Source organism: Aotus nancymaae, unplaced genomic scaffold (genome assembly GCF_030222135.1).
Source record: "Aotus nancymaae isolate 86718 unplaced genomic scaffold, 86718_ANA_hifiasm-v0.15.2.pri h1tg000041l, whole genome shotgun sequence".
NCBI classification, from domain to species: Eukaryota; Metazoa; Chordata; class Mammalia; order Primates; family Aotidae; genus Aotus; species Aotus nancymaae.
The window spans coordinates 5,727,777-5,742,032 of NW_026988455.1; the positions used below are offsets into that span (position 1 = coordinate 5,727,777).

The 14,256-nt window shown below is 35.8% G+C and overlaps 1 protein-coding gene across 4 annotated transcripts in view; it reads right to left on the bottom strand.

Annotated features, from left to right (window-relative positions):
• Positions 1 to 14,256, bottom strand: part of VPS13C (vacuolar protein sorting 13 homolog C) — a 205,784-nt gene that overhangs the window by 144,995 nt on the left and 46,533 nt on the right. For all 4 annotated transcript variants that reach the window (XM_064361368.1, XM_064361367.1, XM_064361370.1 and 1 more), the window contains 8 exons: positions 10,887 to 10,967; positions 9,673 to 9,730; positions 8,039 to 8,166; positions 6,520 to 6,626; positions 5,439 to 5,610; positions 4,121 to 4,183; positions 2,727 to 2,856; positions 2,127 to 2,221 (listed from right to left, as the gene is read on the bottom strand). In XM_064361368.1, the coding sequence (XP_064217438.1) occupies positions 2,127 to 2,221; positions 2,727 to 2,856; positions 4,121 to 4,183; positions 5,439 to 5,610; positions 6,520 to 6,626; positions 8,039 to 8,166; positions 9,673 to 9,730; positions 10,887 to 10,967 (834 nt within the window). The remainder of the gene's footprint in view (positions 1 to 2,126; positions 2,222 to 2,726; positions 2,857 to 4,120; positions 4,184 to 5,438; positions 5,611 to 6,519; positions 6,627 to 8,038; positions 8,167 to 9,672; positions 9,731 to 10,886; positions 10,968 to 14,256) is intronic.

Sequence of the window (14,256 nt, forward strand, 5' to 3'; positions counted from 1 at the left end):
AGACCATAAATTAAATAAAGACAATATAAAACTTCTGAAAGAATAGTTTCATGACCTTGCAGTGAGGAAAGACTTTTAAACAGGACACAAAAAAGCACTAGCCATAAATGAAAAAATTAGTAAATATTAAAAATAAGAAGTCTAGCCATCAAAATAAACCATTAATGAATGAAAATGGAGATGGGAGTGGTGGTTCACACCTGTAATCCCAGCACTTTGGAAGGCCAAGGTGAGCGGGTTGCTTGAGCTCAGGAGTTTGAGACCAGCCTGGGCAACATGGCAAAATCCTGTCTCTACTAAATACACATACACACACACACACATACACACACACACACACACACACACACAAAATTGGCTGAGCGTGGTGGCACATGCCTGTAATCCCAGCTACTCAGGTGGCTGAGGCAGGAGACTCACTGGAACCTGGGAGACAGAGGTTATAGTGAGCCAAGATTGTGCCACTGCACTATGGAAGAATAAGACCCTGTCTCAAAAGAAAAAAAAAAAAAAACAGAGAATAAAAATATACTTTACATTATGAGAGAAGAGACTTGCAACACAACTAAAAATGAAAAGCCAAGCCACATTGTGAGGGCAGATATTAACATCCAACCAGCAAAGGCCTCATATCCAGAATATATAAAGAATTCCTACAAACCAGTAAGAAAAAGACACAACCTAATAATGAAGAAGAGACTCAAAACCCACCTTCACAAAAAAAGCATATTTAAAGACTAATAAATACATTAAAAAGTGCAAAACCTCTTTAGTCACCCAGAAAATGCAAATTAAAACTGTAATATTACAACTACTTTTGCATCAACCTAACACTACTACTATTCATCCCCATTTAGAATGGCTAAAATTTAAAAGACTGATAATGCCAAGTGCTGGTGAAGATATGAAACAATAATTATCCTCACATACTGCTAGTGGAAGTGTTTTCCACATTGGAAAGCTATTTGGTACAATATAATATCAAATATGCTCATATTCTATGACTCAGCAATTCTACTCAGTAAACATTATCTTACATATCCACACTAAAAGACACAAGTTTAGAGCATCATTATTTATAATAAACAAGAAACAACCCAAGGGTTTATCAACAAATGTACAAATAAATAAGACGTGGTATTTTCAAATAATTGAATCCTACACAGCAATGAAAATGAGTAAAATACATCTACTGCAACAACAGGGATGGATCTCACAAGAACAAAACTAGAAACAAAATATATATATATATATATATATAAAATGAGGCCATTTATAAGAAAGATTAAAAATATGCAAAATAAAATCACAATGTCGGTAGTAAAAATCAAAAAGAAATCAAAGATGATTACCATAAAAATCAGGATAATGGTTACCTTTGGAGAAGCAATGATGGGGGACGTAGGGACTTCTAAAGTGGCAGCAATATTTAAATCTTATTCTTAATAAAAATTACATAGCTGTTCCCTTTTTAGTCAATCAAACAGGCAGTACATTTTGGTTTTGCTTACTCTTTTATATATGTTATGCTTCACAATTTGAAACAAATTTTTTAAGATAAATTCTTTAAAGCTTTAATTTAGCACTATAATAAGTACTTTTATCAGTACTTTTATTCTTACATTCATTAAAACTACTGAAATATAAAGTTGGAGGCTGGGCACGGTGGCTCAAGGCTGTAATCGCAGCACTTTGGGAGGCTGAGGCAGGCAGATCACCTGAAATCAGCAGTTCCAGATCAGCCTGATCAACATGGCAAAACCCTGTCTCTATTAAAAATACAAAAAGTAGCCAGGGGTTGTGGTGGATGCCTGTAATCCCAGCTACTCCAGAGGCAGAGGTAGGAGAACTGTTTGAACCTGGGAGGCTGAGGGTGCAATGAGCCAAGATTGCGCCACTGCACTCCAGGCTGGGTGACAGAGCGAGACTCCATCTCAAAAAAATAAAAATAGAAGTTGGAGAGAAAATTTTAATTGGTAAAACCTGACTGACAGCATTCAACCAATAAGTAGCAGAGTGAAACTAGTAGCATTTTTATTACTTAAAAAAATCAGTAACTCTAACTCAATTCAATGTAATACAGTACAATGAGACAAAAATACCTCTTAAACCACTTAAATAATTACCTGCTTAGGTAAAGTTAGGTTGTGGGTACTCTCACTATAACCAATGGCAGTGAAGAGTTTATCTTTTTCCTCTGGAGTCATAAGGTCATCAATAGCTACGAAGCAAAAGCATTTTAAAAAATTAATTGCATTCATTTGACAGATATAACTAAAAAGACTAACCAAACTAACAAGTATCCTAAAATCAACAGACATAACTGTTAAAGCAAAATTACCCAGGTAATTTCCTCTAATATGCTACAACTTTGACTAGTTAAACATATTCTATTTGCTTGCTAAGGTCAAGAAAAGGAAGAGAGACCTATGTAAAAGGTAACAAAAAATGCTAAATGTTGAGACCTCTACACTTAAACATTTTAAATTTAACATAAATATTTCACAAACAAAAAAAAAAACCAAAGTTTTATTTTAGTCTAAGTTTTATTTCAGATAAACATGGAAACATTCCAGCCTAATGTATTTGCTTATACATTTACCATACTGAAATAATTTATTTCAAATGTATTTCAAAATAAAATTCAACTAACAGGGAAGATATAATTTACAGTTTTTTGTTTTTTATTACTTAACACTGTACAATAAATTTGACTTGGAACTTACTTTCAGGGATCAATGATTCTTCGTCCTTTTTCTTAGACTCTTTCTTACCCCAAAACCCACTAAACCAGCCTCCACGTTTCTCGCCTGTGTCAGCAGACTTTTTCCTTAATTTTTGCCCAGACCGAATCACCTAAAAAAAAAATTTTTTTTTAAATTTACTTGAAGAATGTCATTTTCAGGTGTAGCCTGGAAAAAATAATGGTTCATTTTTTTTTTTTTTAACACTATGGAAGACTGAACCAGTCAAGAAAGCCAGTATCTGCTTAAATGATACTCACAACATAGTTTGGTTAAATGTAGTTCCCCTATCAGTTTATTAATACTTCTTACACCAACTGATAGCATTTTGATGAGGCTGCATTTTAAGAGCAATATAGTTAACGTTCCAAGTAAAATGTTTCTAAGCAATGTGATTTCCAAATTTTTAAGTTAAGGAAACACTAGACAGGCATGTTTATAAAACGAAAAGTTCCTTCAAAGGGACACACCCAAAGAAGTATTAATTTAAAACAACTATATTTCAGAATTCATATACATTGCTGGCTTGCTAACTAGGCAGAAAGAGGGATATAAATTAAAATAGTCCTTGAATATCATTTCACTCTCTTTTCACAACAAATCTATCAGAAAGAAAGAAAAAAAAGGAAGAAAGTGAAGAAAGAAAAAAAAGGAAGGAAGGAAAGGAGAAAAGAAGAGAGGGAGAGAAGGAACAAGGAAAGTAAGGAAGAAGAAACAAAGGAAAGAAAAAGTAAAAGAAATAGGAGATAAAAAACATAAGTAAGCAGGTATATAAGCACAGGAGAAAAACTGGGTAGCCAAAATGATAGCAGTAGTATTCTAAGTTGTTAGGAGTATAGATGCCTTTTAATTTCTTCTTGGAGTTTTTCAGAGTTTTCATCATAAAATTTTTTAAGTGGCCAGGCACAGTGGCTCACACCTGTAATCCCAGCACTATGGGAGGCCAAGGCAGGTGGATCACCTGAGGTCAGGAGTTCAAGACCAGCCTCACCAACATGGCGAAAATCCATCTCTACTAAAAATACAAAAAAAATTACCTGGGCATCTATGATCCCAACTACTCAAGGATCATAGATGATCCTAAGATAGGAGAATCGCTTGAACCCAGGAGATGGAGGCTGCAGTAAGCTGAGATCATGCCACTGCACCCCAGCCTGGGAGACAGAGTAAGGCTCCATCTCAAAAAAATGGTAATAAAATAAATAAAGTTTTCTTTTCCCTTCATGTTAGTTTTTTCAGTACTCCAGTTTCTTTTCTCCTGAGACTAAATTAAGCAATAAAAACCTCAACTCATGAAATTTCAATATCTTGATTTTAGGTTTAAAGGAAGGTATCAACATGTTTAAAACATAAAATGAGCCAATAAAAATGATTACCTCAACTTGTGCTTGTTGCCTTGCTAAAATTATGTTAAAAACATCTAGAGTCTTCTCCAAGTCCTGTAAAAAACAGGGACACTTGTAAACAGGAAACGTAATCACTAGATAAAAGAAATTTTTCTTTTATGATTTCTAGCCATATCTAGTCCATTATCAGTACTTGTGATCTAATGAAAGTATTAGTATGAATCTGAATGTATTCTAGACTTTCAAATTTTTTAATTTTGTACAGTAAGAGTTTTCCAAGAAAATAAATCCTCATTAAATACAGTATAAAAATAATTTTTCTGTTAGACCATTATAATTGATAGATAGTCATAAATGCACATGAAAAGAAGAATATTTAGAAAGGGGATTTGTTTTACGTATTATTCTTATGGTTCTTACTTCATACTCTCCCCTATTCTTTTTATTATGTAGCCATTGTACTAAGGGTACCATTACAAAACACATAATATTTAAGAAGGTAAAATTCTGCAAATCAACAAGTAGGCTATATATAAAAATATGTGGGAGAATCTAACATTAACCAGGTGACCTGTGTTACAGGTGCTTTATGTGTTGTCTCATGCAATTCTCCCAACTCTGTAAGACAGATACTGTTTAATTTTATATATGAGAACATGAGACCTGAGAGTTTGTGAAACTTGTGTCCATAATCAGAAGGACACTCAGTAAATATCCAAGTCAGTATTTGAACCCAAATCCGTCTAACTCTAACATCTATGCTTTTTCTAATATTTCAAACTGGGGATTGTAACATATTTCAGAAAAACAGGAATTCAGCTCATTTTTCACCTTATGAATCACTGGTACAAATAGTTCTATAACTGAAATCGGATGACATTAAGAAAATTATATATCCAGTGTGTTTCTACCTTTTAAAAGGGGCAGATAAGACATCCTCCTTCCCGGGAAGTAAAACCTGTTTTATGTAAATAATATTTTGAAGTATTTAAAAAAGCCAGTACCATTTAAATACAGGATTTTTAGTAACAAAACAAGATATAGCTATCTAATAAATGCATATTTAAACAGCTATGATCCTGACTCGCTAAACATTATTATGAAAATCTGACACCTTTCCCAAATCGGTTACAATAACCTTATTTTATCTGATATTAGCATGGAGAAAAAGTTTTTTTAAAGAAGAAAAACTGGAAAAAAATATTCTACATTTTCCCATATGATTCTCTCTCAAAAAGAGGTGAATAATTTTCCTCCTAAAATTATTTTTTGATTCGAATTACATAGAGAAGAATATTAAAAGATGATTAGACAAATAACAGCTCTCACTAATACATGCAAGATATACCTGAATTTCTTTTTGTATTTCTTCTGAGACTTTAGACTGTATTAACTTGTTTTTGTAGGCAATTTTATAACTCTTGAGTAATTGCCTGTGCTTTTTTATGTTACTCCATGACCACATCTGTGTATACCTTCTTATATGAACTTCAAGAACAGAATCAATTGCATATTTCCACCTGAAAATCAAATTTTTTAATGTAAATTTGAGTAGAAAGATTTAAGAGAAAGCAGGAAAAGAGTCTTTACATTTTAGATCTTAAATTATAAAATTTTTTGTTCTTCTTAACTGTCTTTCTATAAGAGCTCAGCAATTCCCAATGCAACTGTCTGACTTAAACAGATTTAGATATAAGAAAACCCATAAAGAAGAGGTTTTGCCAAAGCAAAATCCCAAAGGCACAAAATTACATGTGGAAAATAGTATTCCAGTAAGGTTATAACATTGAGTTTATGTGGGTGACTGATAAGCAATAAAACTTTTATAAAAATGTTGAATGTCTTGAATGTTAAGAATTTGGGAACCAGCTGGGCATGGTGGCTCACACCTGTAATCCCAACACTTTGGGAGGCCAAGACAGGCAGATCACAAGTTCAAGAGATCAAGAGCATCTCAGCAAACATGATGAAACCCCATCTCTACTAAAAATACAAAAATTAGCTGGGTGTAGCGGCATGCGCCTATAGTCCCAGTTACTCAGGAGGCTGAGGCAGGAGAATCAGTTGAATCCAGGAGGTGGAGGCTGCAGTGAGCCAAGAACATTCCCCTGCACTCCAGCCTGGCAACAGAGTAAGACCCTGTCACAAAAAAAAGAAAAGAAAAGAAAAAAAAAGAATTTGAGAACCTAGGAGCAGAAATACAAGTGGATATTCATATGAAAAAAGTAACATGGACATATAAAAGAAGTAAAAGCTGTTTTCCTGTTTTTATAAGTAATCAATATATTTACTACTTGTCTTTTAATATTCTTGTCTCTTTTTTAAAAATGGCTGAATTACATGGCTTTTAAGGGTCTCTTAACTCTGAGAGTACCTAATTACATGATTATATGCTTCTCACAAAATAAAAAAAAGAAATTCTAACTCACCATAGTCGGCCATTGGTATGAAGTGGTAAACAAGGCTTGTATTTCCTATAAGGTGCATTCCTAACCATATAATCCACTGACTCCAAAAGGTCGATCATACTTAAGTACTGTTAAAAAAAAAAAATTTATTTATTACATTGTACATATAAATAAAGACTAAATTTCATTCTATTTTTTAGTCTAGTGAGACTCCAAATTCCCAAAAAATGTTGCCTGGTAACCCAAAAATATACTGTATTTCATCAAACTTAAGATGCTATCAATTACAACTATACTGTATTTCATCAAATTTAAAACACTATCAATTTTAAGTTGTAATATAATTTTAAGTTCTACTACAAAAGAAAACTGCTGTTAATTAAACTGTCTTATCACCTATATATATCCTATTTTCAGATATGTTAAAATGTAAACTAAATGAACAACTTAGAAACAATGAAATATGGTATCTGTAAAGTATGACATAAAATATGTCTGCTTCTAAGACTATATATTTTTCCTCTGGACCATTGTTTCAGCAGTAACTATCTATGAGCTGATTTTTAAATTGCTGCAAAAAATTATTGCACAACTAAAGCAAGATAAAGGTATTTAAGCAGCCATCTTATCACCAACACAACAATTCTGCGTAGATCTGACAAACAGCTCAAATGGAGGGAAACATACACCCAGAGGTAACATGAAAGCAGAGAAGATAAAGAAAAGGGCAAGTCTAGCTTCCTCCTCTCTAATGTTTCATAATGCAGTTCTAACTCAGGGTTATCTACCACGCAGCTTGATCACTTGAAATGTGTCTAGTCTAAACTTAAATGTATTGTAAGTATAAAAGATTTCAAACATTTGGGGAGAAAAAGATGTGAACTATCTCATTACAACTTTTTACATTTATTACACGTTGACATGATTAATATTTTGGAAATGTTCAGTTTAACAAAATGTATTATTAAAGTTAATTTCACCTTTTTCTTTTCACATTGTTAAGAGAGCTACTAGAAAATCTAAAATTACAACTTGCATTACATCTTTATTGAACAGAACTGTACAAAAAAGCTAAATTAGCTAAATCTCCTGACCTCCTTTCACTTGCAGTTCAACAAGCCTGTTACCCCAACTCTCTGGGCATATAACCACGCTTGGGAAACAAATGAAGGAAAAAGCTGCCAACATAGCTGTTCTAAAAATTAAAGAAACAATATTTAGTAACAGTGTCTTCCACTAAAAACTGAGGAGGGAAAAATACATTAAAATCTTCCATCAACAATTGTGAGTCGTATGGAAATAGTGTCATTCCCTACAGTTTGATATGATTTTCCACAATTTAGGAAAAGATGATATAAAATAAAGAAAACTATTTCTTAAATTTGAAGTTCATATTCCTTCAAACAGAATTTTTTAAACAGTCAAATATTAACATAACGAACCCCCAAATCCACCAAACCACTAGAGGAGTAATAATCACCAATAAAAGCAGTCAAGATTTGAGCCTAATCAAAGCTGCAAATATCCAAATGAATCATACCTGAGGTTTGGTAAGTTCGATGGCAATATTTTGTACTTCTATGTTCCAATCCAGTTTGGGCGTTTTGAGCTCTGATTCTGCATAAGGATTCATGTAGAGTTTTGCAGAGGCTGATACTGGCTGGAAAACTTGTATCACACAGGAAGACATAAGATATGCTTATATGCTTTTACATATAAACAAGTATAAATAATTATGAGAACAGTTATACTAGAAGTAAAGAAAAATGATCAAAAATATGTGTAACAAAATCACTACCAAAAAATATTTCAGCACTTTAAGCTTCTACTTATCTGCCTAATAATAAGCTCAATGGTTAAAGTGAAATCTCCAAGGAGCAAACTGGAGACCTATGCTTCTAGGTAAGAAATGTATAAATCAGACGATCTACTCTTGGTTATTTACAGTCTGCATAAAATTAGGCTTCTCTTCCTTGCTGCAAGACATTTAATGATTTTATTATTCACTGAAAATACTAACACAAAAAGGGAAATAAGATGTGGTAACTTTGTCTTCTTTAATCACTAACAGAATTTAATAACAAAATCATGAGTAAAATTCATTCCAAAAAAGGAAACTGCTCACCTCTTTATGATTTTCAAAATGATCATTACATACATAACCTTAGAATCAATTAAAGAAAATAATCTTCAGGTTGAGAAGTAATATAAAAAGGTGTATTAGGGAAGATAACAGACAGGGGAATGCAAGGTGATAAATGATAAATTTTAATGATGAATAGTATCAAAACTATAAAAACTGTGATATCTTATGGTAATTACAATTTGCATAAATTTGTACAAAATTTTCAACTGCTTTAAACGCTAGTTATAAATGGAAAGTGCCTAAGAATGAAATTGTAGATTTTTCTTAACTATTTCTTATATCAGTGAACCTAAATGCTTTTGCAAACAAGCAGCACTTGAAAGTTTTATCATCATAAAATACAGGGATCTATATAACATAAGTGCCAACTATTATTCAGTGGCAATTAGTTACAAAAGAACACGACGAAAACAACAGTGAACCAGAGTAACATGGAACAACATGAGTATGAAAGCTGAGAACAATCGTAAAGACGTAATAAATCAATAGCTTCATTAGAATGAAACTGAAACAAAGAAAACAGATGGAAAAAATAAATAAATAAGGAGGAAGCTTATTTAGTTATAAAATAAAGGTGAGGCTGCCCAGAAACAGAAAAGCTCACACACAGAAAAAGAAAACTCTCTAGAGTGGCTGGTTTATGTTAACACTGCAATAGTAACATGGTAAGGGTGACCAGAACACCATGATCTCGAGATTAAGTTATTTTTTTGAAAAAAACAAAGAAAACCTAAGTCCTAAAACACAGAATACAATAGCAAGCTAAGAAGAATACATGGAATTCAAAGAAGGTTGGCTGTAGGGAATGAACTATAGCCATACTGCCCTTCTCTCTCTTACTCTCCAGTGGTGTGTGTGTTATCTATTCCTAAATAGTTATAACACAAACATGCTGTATCATAATACTAAGGTATAAAATTAATAAACTTTATTTGACAAAGTAACTTTACCACACAGGTATGTTAAAATAATGTATTTAATTCTATGTTTCTTCCCATAACGTGAAATAAACTTTTATTATTACTTACTGTATTGATAATCTGGAGGTATATTTCCACTTTTAAGAATTTCATTTTTCAGCTGATCCTAAACAAAAAATATGAATGAGAATAAAAAAGAAGCCGGGCGCGGTGGCTCACGCCTGTAATCCCAGCACTTTGGGAGGCCGAGGCGGGTAGATCATGAGGTCAAGAGATCGAGACCATCCTGGTCAACATGGTGAAACCGTGTCTCTACTAAAAATACAAAAAATTAGCTGGGCATGGTGGCACGTGCCTGTAATCCCAGCTACTCAGGAGGCTGAGGCAGGAGAATTGCCTGAACCCAGGAGGCGGAGGTTGTGGTGAGCCGAGATCATGCCATTGCACTCCAGCCTGGGTAACAAGAGCGAAACTCCATCTCAAAGAAAATGCACACATATTCAGCCACAATATACACGCACATACACACACACACACACACACACACACAAACTTGGTTCTTACATCAGTATCTTTGTTTCTCTCTTTGTTACTGGTAGTAAGAAAAATACACTGAGCATTATTTACAAATATAAAGATACAGAGGCAGACAATTTTAAGAATTCTGTATGTCTACAAACAATCATGTAGTATGTAACCTCTCGCTCTGAAAAAATGTACGTAAATGTATGTCCATACATTGGGATTTCAGACACAGTCTAGTCAAAGGCAAATTAGGTGGAATAGTATCTTTCTGAGAATTAAGAGACAGAACACTGAAATTTAGCCAGGTCTAAAAATCCAACTGTTCTTCCTTTATCTGTTAATAAACATGGCTAAGACTGGTTTAGCACACTGAAGTTTTGAATTAATTTTCTACTATTCAGAAAACATCACAAATGTCTAAAACATTTGTCAAAGATATACATTTTATATCTGAAAGTATCATCTTTATAATACTCTTAATCATTCTAATATAAAATATCAGAATGTAACCAGAATATCATCAAAATGAGAATGTAAAAAAATCAAAAAGACAGTCTTAATTTAATACTATGGGCTCTGATGTCATTGCCCAGTGAACCATTTTACAAAAATCTTAAAAAACAAAAGTGCTTTTCTGAAGACACATGGATTTGAAAGGATGTTTTTCAAATTTCTGATTTAGTGAAATACAAGTTAAACGAATAGCTGATATCCTTTCTTAATGAAAGTCCTCTGATATTAAACAAATTTAGGAAGTGGGAGTGAAGTTAGCTCTTCCGAGTATACATTAATATTACCAAAATCTGTTCCCTTGATCTCTGGTAAGACATGCTGCAGTTTACATTCCAGTAGGCACTAAGACTATCAAGTCGTATAAGCTGTAAGAGAAAAATGAAAGAGATCAACCACACTGAAATTATGAATCAATATTAAAAGATTATTCTCATATTCACCACTCCAAAATTACCCAAATGCCATTTTGAATTTTTTAAAAAAAGAAAATAATACCATTTTTCTTTTTTAAAAAAAGAAAAAAGATATAATGTCGGAACTGATTCAAGATGGCCGATTAGGAGGAATTCGGGATTGCAGCTCCGAGAGAAGGCGCAGAGGGTGAGTGGACGTCGCATTTCCAGACAGATTTTTACTGCCCACAGACCAGGAGATTCACAGGAGGAGGAGCCCCATGGGTCGCCAGCGCCACTGGTCTGACCGGCGTGGCAGCTCAGCCTACGCCCTGGGGTGGGGGGCAGCGGCTTGTTGAGCAGAGTGAGAAAGACTGAGTCCCCTCTGAGCCAGCAAGGGGAGCTGAAGCAGGAAGTCAAGCCAGGAGATTCCTGGGCAAGGGCGCACCACGAATCTCAGAGCCACTGCTTCGGCTGACGCAGCGGCTCACAGGGCAGCAGATTTTTACTGCCCACGGACCAGGAGATTCACAGACAGAGGAGCTCCACGGGTTGCCAGCGCCGCTGGTTGGACCGGAGCGGCCGCTCGGCCAACACCTGGGGCAGGGGTCAGCGGCTCCTTGTGCAGAGTGAACAAGACTGGGTCCCCTCTGGGCCAGCAAGGGGAACAGAGGCAGGGAGTCAAGCCAAGACATTCCCAGGCAAAGAGGGCACCACGGGAAGCACGGCTGAACCCGGGATGGTCCAGCTCAGTGGGGGAGGAGCGTCCCCCACCGGGAAACACCCTGCAGTTCCCAGGGCAATTTGCCGTAACCAAGACAACCCGCCACTACAGAGACTCCGTCACTACAGGGGCGGGCCAACATAGCGGAAGCAGTTCTAACTACACCCATATAAACAGGACTGCAGGGAAGTTCACACGGAAGCTGGGCGGAGCCCACAGCAGCTCAGCGAAGCCTCTGCAGGCTGAGTGTGACTAGGCTGCCACCTTGTGGGTAGGGAAACGATAGCAAGACAGCGGGAAATCATAAAGCCCTAAAACTCTCTAGGACAGAACACCTGGGGGGGAAAAAAGGGGGTTTATGAGTTCAGCTGCTGCAGACTAAAAATTACCAAAATCAGAAAGACAGCAACTACAAAGTCGATAGGTGGATAAATCCACAAAGATGGGAAGAAACCAGCGCAAAAAGGATGAAAACAGCCTAAACCAGAACACCTCTCCTCCTACAAGGGAGCGCAACTCCTCACCAGCAAGGGAACAAGACTGGATGGAGAATGAGTGTGATGAAATGACAGAATCAGCTTTCAGAAAATGGATAATAAGAAACTTCTGTGAGCTAAAAGAACATGTTCTAACCCAATGCAAAGAAACCAAGAACCTTGAAAAAAGACTTGACGTAATGCTAACGAGAATGGACAACTTAGAGAGGAATATGAGTGAATTGATGGAGCTGAAAAACACAACACGAGAACTTCACGAAGCATGTACAAGTTTCAACAGCCGAATTGACCAAGCAGAAGAAAGGATATCAGAGGTCGAAGATCAACTCAATGAAATAAAACGAGAAGGCAAGATTAGAGAAAACAGGGTAAAAAGGAATGAACAAAGTCAACAAGAATTATGGGACTATGTGAAAAGACCTAATCTACGTTTGATAGGTGTACCTGAATGTGACGAAGAGAATGCATCCAAGCTGGAAAATACTCTTCAGGATATTATCCAGGAAAACTTCCCCAACCTAGCAAGGCAGGCCAATATTCAAGTCCAGGAAATACAGAGAACACCACAAAGATATTCCTCTAGAAGAGCAACCCCAAGGCACATAATCAGATTCACCAGGGTCGAAATGAAGGAGAAAATACTAAGGGCAGCCAGAGAGAAAGGTCGGGTTACCCATAAAGGGAAGCCCATCAGACTCACAGCAGATCTCTCAGCAGAAACCCTACAGGCCAGAAGAGAGTGGGGGCCGATATTCAACATCCTTAAAGAAAAGAACTTTCAACCCAGAATTTCATATCCAGCCAAACTAAGCTTCATAAGTGAAGGAAAAATAAAATCCTTTGAGAACAAGCAAGTACTCAGAGATTTCATCACCACCAGACCAGCTTTACAAGAGCTCCTGAAGGAGGCACTAAACATAGAAAAGAACAACCAGTACCAGCCATTCCAAAAACACACGAAATGGTAAAGAGCATCAACACAATGAAGAATCTGCAGCAACCAATGGGCAAAACACCCAGCTAGCATCAAAATGACAGGATCGAATTCACACTTAACAATATTAACCCTAAATGTAAACAGACTAAATGCCCCAATCAAAAGACACAGACTGGCAAATTGGATAAAAAGCCAAAACCCATCAGTATGCTGTATCCAGGAAACCCACCTCACATGCAAGGATACACAAAGGCTCAAAATAAAGGATTGGAGGAACATTTACCAAGCAAATGGAGAGCAAAAAAAAGCAGGAGTTGCAATTCTCATCTCTGATAAAATAGATTTTAAAGCAACAAAGATCAAAAGAGACAAAGAAGGACATTACATAATGGTAAAAGGATCAATGCAACAAGAAGAGCTAACGATCCTAAATATATATGCACCTAATACAGGAACACCCAGATACATAAGGCAAGTTCTTAAAGACTTACAAAGAGACCTAGACTCCCACACAATAATAGTGGGAGACTTCAACACACCATTGTCAATATTAGACAGATCAACGAGACAAAAAATTAACAAGCATATCCAGGATTTGAACTCAGACCTGGAACAAGCAAGCCTAATAGACGTATACAGAACTCTCCACCCCAAATCCACAGAATATGCATTCTTCTCAGCACCACATCACACCTACTCTAAAATTGACCACATAATTGATCCACAGAATATACATTCTTCTCAGCACCACATCACACCTACTCTAAAATTGACCACATAATTGGAAGTAAATCACTCCTCAGCAAATGCAAAAGAACGGAAACCATAACAAACAGTCTCTCAGACCACAGTGCAATCAAGTTAGAACTCAGAATTCAGAAGCCAACCCAGAACCGCACAGCCTCATGGAAAATGAACAACTTTCTCCTGAATGTTGACTGGATAAACAATGAAATGAAGGCAGAAATAAAGATGTTCTTCGAAACCAACGAGAACGAAGACACCACATACCAGAATCTATGGGACACATTTAAAGCAGTCTCTAGAGGAAAATATATAGCAATAAGTGCCCACATGAGAAGAAAGGAGAGATCTAAAATTGAC